The sequence below is a fragment of the Megachile rotundata genome, chromosome 6 (assembly GCF_050947335.1).
Source record: "Megachile rotundata isolate GNS110a chromosome 6, iyMegRotu1, whole genome shotgun sequence".
Taxonomy (NCBI): Eukaryota; Metazoa; Arthropoda; class Insecta; order Hymenoptera; family Megachilidae; genus Megachile; species Megachile rotundata.
In genome coordinates, this window is record NC_134988.1 from 12,740,732 (window position 1) to 12,756,703 (window position 15,972).

General features: G+C 36.4%; 1 protein-coding gene across 3 annotated transcripts in view; it reads right to left on the reverse strand.

The window, feature by feature from the left end:
* Positions 1–15,972, reverse strand: part of LOC100880494 (uncharacterized) — a 222,426-nt gene that overhangs the window by 101,311 nt on the left and 105,143 nt on the right. For all 3 annotated transcript variants that reach the window (XR_013038519.1, XM_012287846.2, XM_003704397.3), the window contains 2 exons: positions 3,558–3,793; positions 1,115–1,341 (listed from right to left, as the gene is read on the reverse strand). Coding sequence is in view for 2 of the 3 variants with exons in the window: in XM_012287846.2 (XP_012143236.1) it covers positions 1,115–1,341; positions 3,558–3,793 (463 nt within the window). In the remaining variant the exon portion in view is untranslated. The remainder of the gene's footprint in view (positions 1–1,114; positions 1,342–3,557; positions 3,794–15,972) is intronic.

Sequence of the window (15,972 nt, forward strand, 5' to 3'; positions counted from 1 at the left end):
CGCGCGGCCAATTCATGAAATTGAGGAGTACAGACGAGTGCAAGGATCTGTCTTGTTAATTAAGAGCTGAAGTTGAAAGATTGACTACCCTTATTGTTGACAGTCTGTTTTGCAATGAAATTGAATGATATCTAACTACTCTTAATCTTGACAAACTGTGTTATAGTGAAAGTTAAGGCTAGCTTTTTAAAGATTAAGCTTTAGGTTAGCACTTTTTCTGGAAGATGAACCTGACTTATGTTACAATTTTTTGGACCAATGCTATTAATAATTACCAATATATTATACATAACATATATGTATGTATGACCCTCTCAGATGGTACCCCAGCACTCTACCCTTGTATAATAGTACTATACACTATACTACCCCCAACCTAACCTAACCTAACCACATCATTCAATTAAAAAATATATAAAATACAACACAGCACACAACTAGTCCTAAGCTGCAGCTACATCGATCACAATCGCAGCTCTTTGTTTTCAACCGAAGCAGCTTTCACGGTAACCGATCGCGTCCGGGCCCGACCGGCGATCGGTTAACGCGACTTTACTGTATACCCTTTAACTCGACCCGTATGCCGGAAGCTACACGGTTGAAAGCCTTAGGCACTTGCAAAACGACAACCGGTTTCGCGTGACAATATTGCGCGAGCAATGCAGCCGACCACTCTTGTCCACTGTACGGGCATCAATATTTCGAGACATGTTACAAGACGATCAATATTTTCACTCGGTTGCCTGGTAGCAGCGTCCATGCTTCGAGGATCATACTCGATTGGAAATGTTCCCACGTATGCACACGGAACACGGAGATCGCATGAAGAATGTCAAGGCAAGCGTCACGAGCATCAAGGTCCTGTGCTCTTTTACTGATTATCTACGAGTTCTGACGAATATGCATCGCGTTATGGCGTGGAGAGTGATTCTGATGTTTTATGAGGTTGTCAGGGTGCTTTGTTGATATTTTAATTTATTTGCGAGGAATGGGTGCTGTTTTGGGGGCACAGGATTTAGAAATTATGAAGTTTGGGGAAATTTAAATTTATGGAATTTGTGGATAACTTTTGAGGATTGTTTAGGACCCCTAACGTAAATGTGGAGATACTCACTCATTCGGATTGACGTTATTGTACTTGGCAGCGAGGCTTCTCATGATATCGCTGTAATTCCGTCCCATCATCTGCTCCATGTGTTTGAGGTGATGGGGTGGTGGTGGGCCCTCGGGTCCACCCAAAGGGGTAGCATTTGGCGGCGTTCCTGGATGGCTGGACGACGATGGCGTCACGCTCCTCGACGAAGTTGAATTATTGTCTGGGGTGAGTCGTTCAGTTTTAACCTACAACGAACACCAGATATCCCACATTTTAATCAATATTCATTTAATTTTATATATATGTATTCCCACAAATATTTCTCAAGTCAATAAATCATATCGTGTTCGGTAATTATATAACATTTAATTGTCACATTTCGTTGTCACATGTAATTGTCACATTTAATTGTCACATTTAATTGTCACATTTAATTGTCACATTTAATTGTCACATTTAATTTTCACATTTAATTGTCGCATTCAATGTTCACATTTAAGTATTGCACTTAAAACATGACAAATAGTCTTTCTGTCACAACGTTTACAAACTGAAATAATTCTATTTAAGGCACATTGTACCCCTAATTCTCGATTACAAAAAATCTGTAGAGTTTGTGGAGTTTCATAATAAAGCTAAAGGAAAATAAGAATAACGACAGAACCATTAAATCTTGCATGAAAGGGAGAGGAAATGAAAGCAAGGAACACCCTCTGGTCATTGAAAATGTCACCGTGAGCCACTTCGGGGTGGAACAGAGCGAGCAAGCAGGAAATATCTACGAGCATTAATTCCCGGGAACAGATTGCATCCGAGATATGGTAATGAAGGCAACGCGTGGCGTAAGAGTTGACTCCTCTTCGAGAACGGTCGCGACGTGACACCAAGAAGAACGAGACTCGATTGGCGTAGAATAGGGTCCCTGAGGAGAGACCGAGCAGCCTCACCAAGAGGCCACGTAAATCTCTTTCTCGCCTCGAGACACCTCTTCCTGACAAGGGGCCGACTCTGGTCAACGTAGACACGATCCAACGTGTACACGTTTTCGAACGGGCCTCGTCCATTCGGTCTGTCAGCTTCTTGCGAAAGAAAAGCATCGATGGGGGCCTTAGCGCCTGATCAATTACCCGTTCGGCATAATACACTTCCTTCTAACCTTCTTCAATATTTCTGACGAATAGAGATCTTGTTTACTAGGAAACATTTGCTGGGGCATTTTAGTCAAACTTCTTCTGGTGGATTTAGAGCAAACATAAGGTGACATAAGGTGATGTGGTATGAGGTGAAGATGCTAAGATACTTAAAGGTACTTTGATATTTGTGGCAGCGAAGGGGGTAGAGTGATAGGTTCTTGAATTATTGGGTTGGGAGTTCAAATCCAAATTTGTGGTAAACTAAATTTTTTTTGGTTTGTATTTTTTCTCTGTTTATTTGTCTTTTATCTATATATTTTTATATGCTTTTTATTTCTGAATAACGTTGCTTTTTGATTGTGCTTATTTAATCTTATGCACTTGACTATCTCTTTCGATTCTGACATTTTAAATGTTCAAACAAAATCTCTTAATTTTCATCCTCATCTCTAACAAATTATACATTTTATGAATTGAGCAACTTTAGAAATATGTACATTCCTTTTAACCTTCATATTTAACAAAATTAAGTCTCTCCCTAAATATTCTCGACATGTCGTCCATTAGCCATCCTCGACATGAACTCCGTTCATCAGCAGAAAAAGGAGAATGACCCTGTTTGACTTCCAATTCCCTAAAAATTGACGAGTGTTTGATCACTCGATGAAAGAAAAGCTAGTGGTTTGAAGCGGTAGCGTGTACAGGTGAACACGAGTCCCGTTCAAAGTCATCCCGACCGGTGTTCTATGACAGCGATGTCAAGCAAAGCCGCAGTGTCATTCCACCGCTGACATCCGTATGGACGCTGGACGCTTCTGTAAACGTGGCAGTAGGGACCAGGAAAAAAAAACAAACAGCCCGATGGTTGGGATATATTATCGATGGTCATCGTTCGGAAAGAATGCCCGTCCAATGACACGTGGAAATCATGCTTGGCTACCATGTACACGTCTTTCGTTGTGGATGAAGATGTGCGGTGGAGAGATTCGATGTCAGATTGTTGCATGGTAAATGAGGGATTTTGATTCATTGGAAGGCTGACGCGATTCGATAATGAGATACAAATTTTGACAATGTTATACTAAATGTTGGGATAAAAATTACCTTTCTCGTTATAATGGAAGTAACATTGGAAGCAATATTATTTGGAAAAATATTATTTGGAGTGGTTGATGATTTTAGTGGTTTTTTATTTGGAATATAATTTGAGCGACTATACTGTGATAGTAAGGGCCTAGACTGTGGGTCACTCAGGTGCAGAACTAATTTTGGACTCCATATAAAAATAGTTTGTTCTTCTCAAGAGATTAGATTGTTTTTGAACTTACTTGAGTAGTATCGAGACCATTCTGATTCTGCCGCCTCCTACCCCTAGGCGGCCTAGGGGTGGCCGCACCGGAAAGGTGGGCACCCTGGGGGCTTCCGCCCCTCGCGTCGACCGCTGTGTTCGCGGCCAGGGTGGCCCCGTCGTTGTTTTCCGTGTGTGTGCCTAAATCAGTCGCTTCTCCACGATCGCCGCCACGTGGTCCAGCACTTGCTGACACGTTTTCACCTGATACCTCACCTATTCAACAAAAAATATTCCCTTTGTTAATTTTCGAAACAGATCATTACAGCGTTACTACATTTGAGACGGGTCATGTAGTAATTTATTGTCATTTGTTTTTATTTAGATAGCTAGATTTCTAGATGTGCAGGCTCTTAGATTTCTAGGTTCTTAGGTTTCTAGATTCTTAGATACATGGATTTATAGATTTGTAGATTCATAGATTCATAGATTTGTAGATTCATGGATTCATAGATTTATAAAGTTGTAGATTCATGGATTCATAGTTTCATAGATTTATGGTTCTGATTTCCAGATACCTAAACTTATGTTTCCCTGTCTCTCTATTTCCCCATCCATCTCTCTATCACTATAGGTCTCCATATTTATAAGTACAGATCTCCATACCTCTCCACAACTCCACACCCCAGATTCCTTTATTCCTACCCTTCTGTATTGGTACATCCTCCAATCACATCCAGATATCCAGATATCGTACAGATGTCCCCATATCCCACTCTAAACTATGAAGATCATCGTCGCATAGATCACAGTTAGTCTACCAGCAAGAGCCTCGTTTTCAAGTTAACGCGACCTGCCCTTTAAAAGCCACGTTTCTCGTTGGCTTTGCTTTACCGCGAATAATCCGCTCGTATTTTGGCGCATCGTCTGCCCGATAAATCCGCGACTCGACTCATACGTTTTCCCTCGGCAAGAGCAGGCAACTCGAACCTCTAACAGCGGTTTCGTAACGAGGCGGTAGCCGCCTCGTAAAGCTTCCTTAACGTCGGCCCCGTGTAAACGGTGTCTTTCGACACCAGGAATTTCGATGAAATACAGTTAAGGGGGATAAACGATTACACGGTGGCTGAAAGCGGCGCTAGCCGCACACACGAAATTTACGCCTAATAAATGAACCTGTCCCGACGTTATTATCTCCCTGCTCGATCACAAGCTTGTATCAGCTTTGGATTATACATTGCCGGTCGTAAGCATTAGGACACTTACAATTTTCTACGTTCGAGATCGTATCTGCAGATTTTCGGTGATTCTTTTTGTATTAATTTTGATTCATTGATTCTTGATGTGTGGTTAACCTTAAATCAGAACCTTAAAGTTGAACCTTACGTGTGAATCTTACATGTGAACCTTACATATGAACCTTACATATGAACCTTACATATGAACCTCACATATGAACCTCACATATGAATCTTACATATGAATCTTACATATGAATTTTACATATGAGTCTCACATATGAATCTTACATGTGAATCTTATATATGAATCTTACATATGTACCTTACATATGAACCTCACATATGAACCTCACATATGAATCTTACATATGAACCTTAATTATGAACCTTACATATGAATCTTACATATGAATTTTACATATGAGTCTTACATATGAGTCTCACATATGAATCTTACATATGAGTCTCACATATGAATTTTACATATGAATCTTACATATGAGTCTCACATATGAATCTTACATATGAATCTTACATATGAATCTCACATATGAATCTTACATATGAGTCTCACATATGAATCTTACACATGAATCTTACATATGAATCTTATATATGAACCTTGAGTTTGAACATTAAATATTAACCTCAAACCTCAACCTTACATTTTAATCTCAAACTTTAACCTTAAATCTTAACCATATATTTTATCCTTACACCTGAACATTTCATCATAACCTTAAATCTTAACCTCAAACATCAACCTTCCATTTCAACGTAAAACTTTAACCTTAAATCATAACCATACATTTTAACCTTAGTTCTGAACCTTACATCTGAACCTTACACCTTAACCTAACATCCTAACCTCAAACATAAACCTCCCCTTTCAACCTAAAACCTAAACCCTCCACCTAAAACCATCATCTCAAACCCTAAATCGCAACCATAAACCTTAACCTCAATCTTCGTCAAACCACCAAGAAGTAAAACCTACACCTGCTACAAAATTCAATTGCACTTTAATTGAGAACCCCAGTGAAAATTTGAACGATCGTGTTAAATACCCATCAGATACAGAAGAGTAAGAAGATGAACGAAAGGGAGGCTCGTAAGAGATGTAAAGAGAAAGAGATGGCGGAGGGTAGAAGATAGAGGTCAGTGGCCACATTAGCCACCAGGAGTATCCAATAAATTCTTGCCATCGTTAAATGGTCGGAATTTTATGGCGGTTGTAACTCGTGCACATGGCCGAATTTGTTGGACGATACGATCGACTGCGGCTTGAGATCGTTGCATGCGATGCGAGATCCTGGATATTGCCTTGATTTCACCATCGATGCACACGTGCGTTCATGGTAGCTTCGAAGCCGTTCTTGCTTGAATTTATTTAGTTAATGTGCCAACGAGGGTGAACGTTTAGGCACCTGGAAGATAAGATACAGTAAAGATGTTCGAGGGGACAAGTTTTAAATTTTATCAATTTTTCTGGGGGGAGTCATGATCTTGCGCTTTTTGGGAATTTATTGGGGATTTATTGCGCGGTGGCGCTGGTTTTTGAGTGGGTAAATCTGTGGGAGGTTTTTGGAACTTTGGACGAAGAAGTTAGATTTGGCAATTTTGGAAATGGGAGATTGGAGAGTTTGAAAATTGGGGAGTTTGAAGGTTGGAAAATTTGGGAGGTTGAGAATTTGAGGTTTTGAAAATTGCATGGCGTGGAATTTGGAAGCTTGGTAATTACTAAATTTGACAAGTTGGGGATGTAGGTAGTTGGATGTTTAGAGATTTTGGAATTCGACAATTTGGCAATTTGAGAATTTGGGAAATTGGAAAATTGGAAAATTGGGAAATTGGGAAATTGGGAAATTGGAAAATTGAGAAATTGAGAAATTGGGAAATTGGGAAATCGAGAAATTGGAAGTGGGGAAAATTGGGAATTGGAAAAATTAGAAATTGGGAAAATTGTAAATTGGGAAAATTAGAAATTGGAAAAATTGGAAATTGCGAAAATTGGAAATTAGGAAAATTAGAAATTGGGAAAATTAGAAATGGGGAAAATTAGAAATTGGGAAAATTGGAAATTGCGAAAATTGGAAATTAGAAAATTAGAAAATTAGAAAATTGGAAAATTAAAAACTTGAAAAATTAATAATTTGAAAATTAAAAAATTTGAAAACTCGAAACCTCCAAAACTACAAACACAAAATAATTCTCTCCTCAAAACAGCAAACCCCAGATCCTCTCATCTGCACTTTCTAATCGACCCCATTTTACTCTACCAAAATAAAACCAAATATCATTGAATTCTACCTAACCACATTTTACGATACACCATGATTCTGTCGATCTAAGCGTGAAAATATACATTAGTCTGATTTTACAGCTTCCACGAAGCAGAATCAGGTATCCTGAAATTAGCAGGCTCATAGCACGTTCAAGGAAAGAAAAAAAAGGATAGGAAAATTGATCGTAAAAGCCACTCCTATGACAGTCATTATACAATGACTTCATCGTTTTCCAGCACAATATTTACGGCTTCCCATCAAAATTCTATTAGGTGCTGGTTTTTAATACGAAATCCACTCTTCATTTTCTTTTTGTTGCTCCTTAAGCATTCTCTTAACTTATGGCTCTGTTTTCAGGAAAGTTCAAGGTTTTAGTAGAGGAATTCGAAAATTTCTAAATTTCTGATTTTTCAAATTTATCAAATTTTTATATTGCGAATTTGTAAGTTGAAAATTTGTAAGTCACTGAATTGTCCAATTTTTCGAATTTCGAGATGGACGAATTCTCAAATTTCACGAATTCCTAAATTAATGAATTTTCAAATTTCACGAATTCTCAAATTTTCCAAATCCTCAAATTTTCCGAATTCTCAGATTTTCCAAATCCTCAAATTTTCCGAATTCTCAGATTTTCCAAATCCTCAAATTTTCCGAATTCCAAAATCACCGAAGTCTCAAATTTCACGAATACCAAAATCACCGAATTCTCAAATTTCCCGAATTCCTAAATCACCGAATTCCAAGATTTCTCGAATTCCAGAATCACCGAATTCTCAAATTCCCCGAATTCCAAAATCACCGAATTCTCAAATTTCCCGAATTCCTAAATCACCGAATTCCAAGATTTCTCGAATTCCAGAATCACCGAATTCTCAAATTCCCCGAATTCCAAAATCACCGAGTTCTCAAATTTTCCGAATTCCCAAATCACCGAATTTTCAAATTTACCGAATCCCTAAATCACCGAATTCTCAAGTTTCCCTATTTCCAAATTTCCACATTCGGAAGTCCCAAATTTCCCAAATTCGATAAACCCAAAATTCCGACAATCCCAAATTCCCAATTTCCCAAATTCCCAAATCTCCAAATTTCCCAACATTGCTACCCCCTCCCCCAAGTTCCTCTTACCCCAAACATCCCAAATTCCCCACAACCCTAAATTTCCAAATTTCCCTCCACCCCACATTATCCTCCCCAAACCCCAATCTCCAAAAGTTTCCAAACCGCCCAAAATACCAACACGATACACTCATCACTCACTAAACCACCCTCCCCCTACATAACCTTACCGAACATCCATGCTTACCATCGTGACAGCGTAAAATCGTAAAAGCATTCGACTGATTATTTCGAACAACGTATTATTATCGTCGCAAACTATTCTCGGTACGTGGTGAAGACAAACGTTCGAAGCGAAGCTGGCGGCGATTTAGAAGCAATTTACAAGCTGACTCGTAGTTTTCGTCGGCATCGACGAGCGTAACAGCAAACGATTTTCCGCTGGTACGCAAATAACCGGCGGGCAACGCAAGAAACGATCTGCAAACAATAGTTCGGTGCATCGGCAGTTCCGGAATTCGAGTTATGATATTTGTCGTACGTGACTTAGCCGTGCTACCGCGTGCACATAAAAGTTGCGGGTCCAATGTGTATCCTCTAATGGGGACGTGAGGGAATGCGATGGAAACGGTTAGATAGAATTTTACGAGCTTTCCTTACGACGGCTGTAAATCAAACGTCTCCAGCCGCGATAGAAAGTTTTAATTAAGGACGCTCGAGTTTGCCTTCACGATTGTACTCTTGTTTTTTCACTGTTCTAAGGATGGTTGTTTATGGACTCTGTGTTTGCATTTTTCACTGAATCTATTCTCGATGTGCTTAATGTTGATTTTAATTAGGATAGAAGGGTGTAATTAGGTGCATTGTCGTGATATGTTGGATTACTGAGGACATTGATCGTTTGTATTCCTGTTTTTAATCTGTTACTTTGTATTAGTGTAATAATACTAGTGGACTAATATAATAATTGTTGATAATATTCTATAATATAGTATCATATTATTATATTTTCTATCTTGTTATTTTATAACAATTTTTTTATTTTCCTTCGTGTTGTCATATGTATATTTTTTCTTTTTTATCGTGTTAACATATTACATATATTTTTTTATCTTCATCGTGTTGTCATATCACATATATTTTTTCATTTTTCATTATGTTGTTATATACGTATCTTTATTGTGACATTACATTAATATTAATAATAAATACATAAATGACATTCATTAATAATGGAGAACGTCTCACGTCAAATAACTCAAACAATTTTAAAGTGGATCATTTTTTTAAGAGAATTAATTTGGACCTAACCTAATCACGTACCAATTGGTTTGAAGCAGTTATCGATGCTATAATACAATACATGATTCCATGAAATTTATAGACTGACGTTAAGCACCAATAGGTAGTGTTATAGACAACATGAAACAAAACTGACTAATGCGACGTCAAACAAGTAAGGTCCCACAGTGGATAAGTTGAACTTCAAGGTGCGACGACACGCCATTGTTAGCTGGAATTAACACGTCGTTACGATATTTCGCACCAAGAGCATTGTTTTCAGGATAAATAGAACACTCTTCTACTATGTACACGAATCTGTGAACCTCTTATAAATGAAACTATACTTTCTTACAATTTAGGTCTTCCCGTAAATAATCGCAGCTTTGAAACTATTGACGGATCAAGTAGCTTCTATTGCAAATAAAATTGATGAGTGAAAATATTAAACAATTCATTAAATTTAATATCTACAATTGCTATTAACACTGTAACAAATTTTTCTTCTTTTCATTTACTTTCAATTGGAAAGTAGATCTACATTTAATGTAAGTTGCTTTAATTTTAAACTGAAGTTGAACCCAACACAGATTAGTCTTAAAACAACCATCAAATGCATATTTAATGCAAAGTGCACTTAATGCAAAGTGCAAAGAAAAGTGCAATAGAAGAATATAATGAAATGACATTAATTAACGTTCGATAAACACAATTAATTGTTTTATTTAAAAGAACGAAGTGTGATTCAGAAACAGAAATTAAAGGCTAAAAAAAAGTGACCGATTAAGAAGCATGGTAAACCGACACACGATGACTCACATCTATGTTCACGTGCCGTTGAATTTTAAAACGAACATTAATATCATTTTCACTGCCGTATTTGCAATTACTGCTTCAATATGTGCGCATTAAAATTCAGTTCATTAATCATGGCATTGCTCTTGCTGGTAGTCACGTTGTCACAATATTACACATTATATAATATAGTTACCATACGGCTCTCAAGCTTCTCGAGTTCCTAAATCACCGGATTCTCAAATTTTCCGAATTCCTAAATTACCGAATTTCCAAATTTCCCGAATTCCCAAATTTTCCGAATTCCTAAATTACCGAATTTTCAAATCACCGAATTCTCAAATTTCCCAAATTCCTAAATCACCGAATTCTCAAATTTCCCGAATTCCTAAATCACCGAATTCTCAAATTTCCCGAATTCCTAAATTACCGAATTCCCAAATTTCCCGAATTCTCAAATTTCCCGAATTCCCAAATTTCCCGAATTCTCAAATTTCCCGAATTCCTAAATCACCGAATTCTCAAATTTCCCGAATACCTAAATCACCGAATTCTCAAATTCCCCGAATTCTTAAATCACCGAATTCTCAAATTTTCCGAATTCCTAAATTACCGAATTCTCAAATTTCCCGAATTCCTCAATCACCGAATTCTCAAACTCCCCGAAATCCTAAATTACCAAATTCCCAAATTTCCCGAATTCCCAAATCACCGAATTCTCAAATTTCCCGAATTCCTAAATCACCGAATTCTCAAATTCCCCGAATTCTTAAATCACCGAATTCTCAAATTTTCCGAATTCCTAAATTACCGAATTCTCAAATTTCCCGAATTCCTCAATCACCGAATTCTCAAACTCCCCGAAATCCTAAATTACCAAATTCCCAAATTTCCCGAATTCCCAAATCACCGAATTCTCAAATTTCCCGAATTCCTAAATCACCGAATTCTCAAATTTTCCGAATACCTAAATCACCGAATTCTCAAATTCCCCAAATTCCTAAATTTACCGAATTCCCAAATTTCCCGAATTCCTAAATTACCAAGTTCCCAAATTTCACGCTCCAATTTTATTTCCAACTAACTCAACTTTAAATTACCCAAACAATGGCAACAAAACCGTACAATTATCATAATTAAACAGTCAAGTGTCGACCAAAATTTGATACAAGATCCGGGTCCCGAACGACCCAGCATCCATCATCGGGTTAAGCATCGATTATCATGTTCCCGGTGAAAATGCATCTGAAACCCGAGGAATAAAAGCGAAGAACACCCGGAACTCCCAGATGGGTGCTGAGCATAAATTATTTCGCGAGACTGCTGTTAAAACGAACTGACCCTAGAGGTCAAGAATAGAGCGGTTCGCGACAGGAATAAAGATGGCAGCTTAGCTTTCAGTCTAAGTTAATTATTCCAGCCTCGAGAACGTTTTTCGACGAATTACTTGCAAACGTTTAGCACGAAGTCTCTGTTAAGTATACTCGAGCGAACAAGATGATGAAAACCTGACAGCTTCAAGAGGATCACCGCCATTTTGTTTTCCGTAATATTCACGATGATATCACCGTCGTGTACAGTTATCTTTACTATTATTTTCATTGCGGTATTATTCTCAAATGCAAATATTATTTTATTTTTACATTTTTATTTGTATAATCATGTATCAATGTACTGTATAAATATCGTTGTATGTTTATGAAGAAGTACATTCATAAATATGAAAGAATTAAGTAGATTTAAAGAATGAAATGTAACAGTCAATGTAAATAATGTATGAAGCTTATTAAACACGTTATGCAATTAGTTAAACCAGAAAGGAGAAGTTCTAAGCAGTCTGAAAACCTGACAGCTTCACGAGGATCACCGCCATTTTGTTTTCAATAATATTCACGAAGATATCATCGTCGGGTACAGTTATCTTTGCTATTATTATTCTGAAATGCAAATTTAATTTTATTTTTGCGTTTATATTTATATAATCATGTATCAATGTACTGTATAAATATTGTAGTATGTTTATGAAGCAGTACATTCATAAATATAAAAGAATTAACTAGATTCGAAGAATGAAATGTAACAGTCAAATGTAAATAAAGTATGAAGTTTATTAAACACGTTGTGCAATTAGTTAAACCAGAAAGACATTTTGTGGTGAAGTTCTAAACAAGTTTCGATTTATCGAAAGACTGAGTGAAGTTTAAAGCTCTAATCGAAAACCATAACGCTGAATTATTCATAAATTGGCAAACGAATAAAAAGAAAGGCGTGGGTGATTTGTTGCAGAAAAATTTTGAGAAGTCGAATAATAAGATCAGAAATTTATGTTTAAAATCTATCTAGTTAACATACTCGTTATCGTTCCGAACAAATTAAATTAACCCGGTTCTCGAAGCCCACTGAATTTTGCAATGAATAATCGAAACGCGTAGGTCGAGCGATATATTTTCCAGTCGATCCCCAGTGACCACCGACGTATTCAATTTGCCGTGAAACGGGAAAAAATCGAGGCTACTTCTTGCAACGCTACGAAACAAACAGTGGCAGGATTTCTTAATATCGCAAACAACGCAACCGTCGATACTCTATGTACGAACAAATTAAGCATGAAAGTCAGCACAGATTTCCAATGTTACGGTAATTTCCATATCTCCCGGTATAATCGAATTACGGAAAATCTATATTATCGTTGCTCGCATATTTCGATTGAGATCGGTATAAAGATACGGATTAAAAGTTATTAGACACGGTTCTCGCATATATTATACTACCACACCCAATTCGCATTTGCATTCGACATCTTCCCCCAGTGCACTTCCGTTGCGCAATACTCTGATCTCTTTTCCTCCTACTAGATTTCACTGAAAACGAAGAAAACTTCGATCGAAACATTGTTGATTAGGTGCTGAAGTATTTTTATGAAACTGGTCGTTTTTCAATTTTATAATAATTTTGTTGTTCACGGAAAGTTATTTCACCTTGGAAACGTGTTCGATGTAGAGCTATACACTTGTGACTTTATTTGACACCATAGGTAGTTCAGGACCTCAATATTTGAGAATTTAGAGACTGGAAAAATTGATGCTGGAAATTTTGAAAATTGAAAAATTGATGAATTGAAGAATTGAAGAATTGAAGAATTGAAGAATTGAAGGATTGAAGAATTGAAGAATTGAAGAATTGAAGAATTGAAGAATTGAAGAATTGAAGAATTGAAGAATTGAAGAATGGAAAAATTGAAGAATTGAAGAATTGAAAGCTTGAGAAATTGGAAGATTAAGAAATTGAAAGCTTGAGAAATTGGAAGATTAAGAAATTGAAAGCTTGAGAAATTGGAAGATTAAGAAATTGAAAGATTGAGAAATTGAAAGCTTGAGAAATTGAAAGGTCGAGAAATTGAAAGATTGAGAAATTGAAAGATTGAAGAACTGAAAGATTGAGAATTTGAAAGATTGAGAAATTGAAAGATTGAGAAATTGAAAGATTGAGAAATTGAAAGATTGAGAAATTGAAAGATTGAGAAATTAAATGATTGAGAAATTGAAAGATTGAGAAATTGGAAAATTGGAAAATTGGAAAATTGGAAAATTGAAAAATTGAATAATTGAATAATAGAAAAATTGAATAATTGAATAATGGAAAATTGAATAATTGAAAGATTAAAAATTTGTAAAAATTTAAAACTTGAAAGCTTGAAAACTTAAAAACTTAAAAACTTGAAAACTTGAAAACTTAAAAACTTGAAAACTTGAAAACTTGAAAACTAGAAAACTTAAAAACTTGAAAAATTAAAAAACTTAAAATTTAAAAATACATCAATTCCAGAATGAGTATAATAAAACATCTCTAAACTAGTAAATTAGCAATGAACTCCATTCGATTTACCCTTTCATAATAATCTTATTCGGTGATGATCATTTCAACTCCCGATGCAAGGAACGTTAGAGAAACTCGTGCGTTCAAAGAATAATAGCTCGTCACGTTGGGGATTTATAATGACTGGCTGCACGCAGGCGAGCCGCCTTTATCGTTCATTAAGTAGCATGCTAACCCCGGATGCGGATATATGTATACGGGGAAGGTGCGTGCACGCGTGCAGCACGCGTGCAAACACTTCTTCGCCGGCTATCCACTGGTTTTTCAACCGGCTACTTTTACAGAGCCCGCAAATGGAGGAAATGACCACTTCCGCTCTCGCGTTTTAACCTTTAACACTGCTGAATGACTAGGTTACTTCTTCAGGATAATAGAAAAAACTTTGGAACACTTCTCTTTTGCGTGTCATACTTTTTATCTTTTATCTCGTTCAAATATCAAATGCTAATAGAATCAGAATTATGATTGACTGGTAACTATTTAAATAATGCATTTTTAAAATTAATTTATATTTTTAACAATTCATGATGTATATTGTATGTAGCCATTTTTATATTGTGTATTGCATGGAGACACTTTTATTGAGTATTTTAATGCATTAGCACATTGGCCTTATTAAAAACACTGCCATGAGTAGCATATACTATAATATTGTTTATAATAAAAAATGTACTATTATGTTACTGTAAACATCACCTAAAAAAATCACTTAAAACAGGAATCATAAAAATTTCTTGTTTGAAATCACCCACACAAAATGTACAACCGATCCATTCGGAATATCTGAATAATATGAATGAAAGGTTTTCAAGGTTCACAAAAACTTTTAACATTTCAAACGGTACACACAAGTTTTTCTTTAAAGTTCAGCTTAAAGTTCAGTCGAATGTTTAACAAATAAACTACACGCCTACTCTGTGGTTAGAATGATTAAAATACTTTCTTGAACTTTGACCAGCTGCTTCACCCTCCATATATGGCTCTCTGATTCACAACGACCATTTCGTTGAAACCCACGCACGCATTCATAGACCTGAAAAGGTTAACCCTTAACATACAAAGTAGTATTCCTCGGCAACGATACATGCATGTTTTCTTAACACTATTCGATAACTGTCAGATATGAAGACGTAAAATAAACTAACTGCGGATGAAGGTAAAAATCTTTTCATAAAAAACAAATATAAAAATTGTGGTTTCTTATACTTCATATTTTCTTAACAAGTTATTATGATAGTATACAAATTATCAATGCATAAACGTTGTCTTAAATTAAGTAATATCAGTACATGAAAGTTGTATTAAAATTATCTAATATCAATGTATGAAAGGTGTATTAAATTATCTAATATCGATACACGATTATCTTTATCTAAAACGGATGAGAAAGCAGGTATTTCTAAGAAACTACGATGGAATGCAGCGTAAATGATTCCGCGGAGCGATAATTACTATTCTCTTTGCGTTCACAATTTCCTATTGCATATTTCTATCGATTGCGGGTATCTGACTGGTAGTCGAAATACGGAGTCCACTCATTTATCAATTTAGTAGACACGTAGTCAAAATTACTGTATGGATGTCAAACCATGAGTTGCGTGGTCCAAAGTGAAAGAAGCTCTCTCCCCACTTTATAGGCGCGAGCCAATATATCGTTGACCATACGTATGAAGCCATTTTTCAATTCTGATCAATAGCTGTCTTGAACACCGCCTCTCACGCGCCAACTCGTGGGTTGGCATCAGTATCTTGTCCCTTGCGATGAACGAAAATTTGAAAGGAAAATAATTACCGATTTCCAAAACCATAGCCAAAGACCCCAAATCCTCAAATTGCAGAAATGCACAAAACTCCAAGTACCCAAATTTATAAATTTTTAAATTCTGCATTCTCAAATTCCCAGATCTCCGAATTCCCA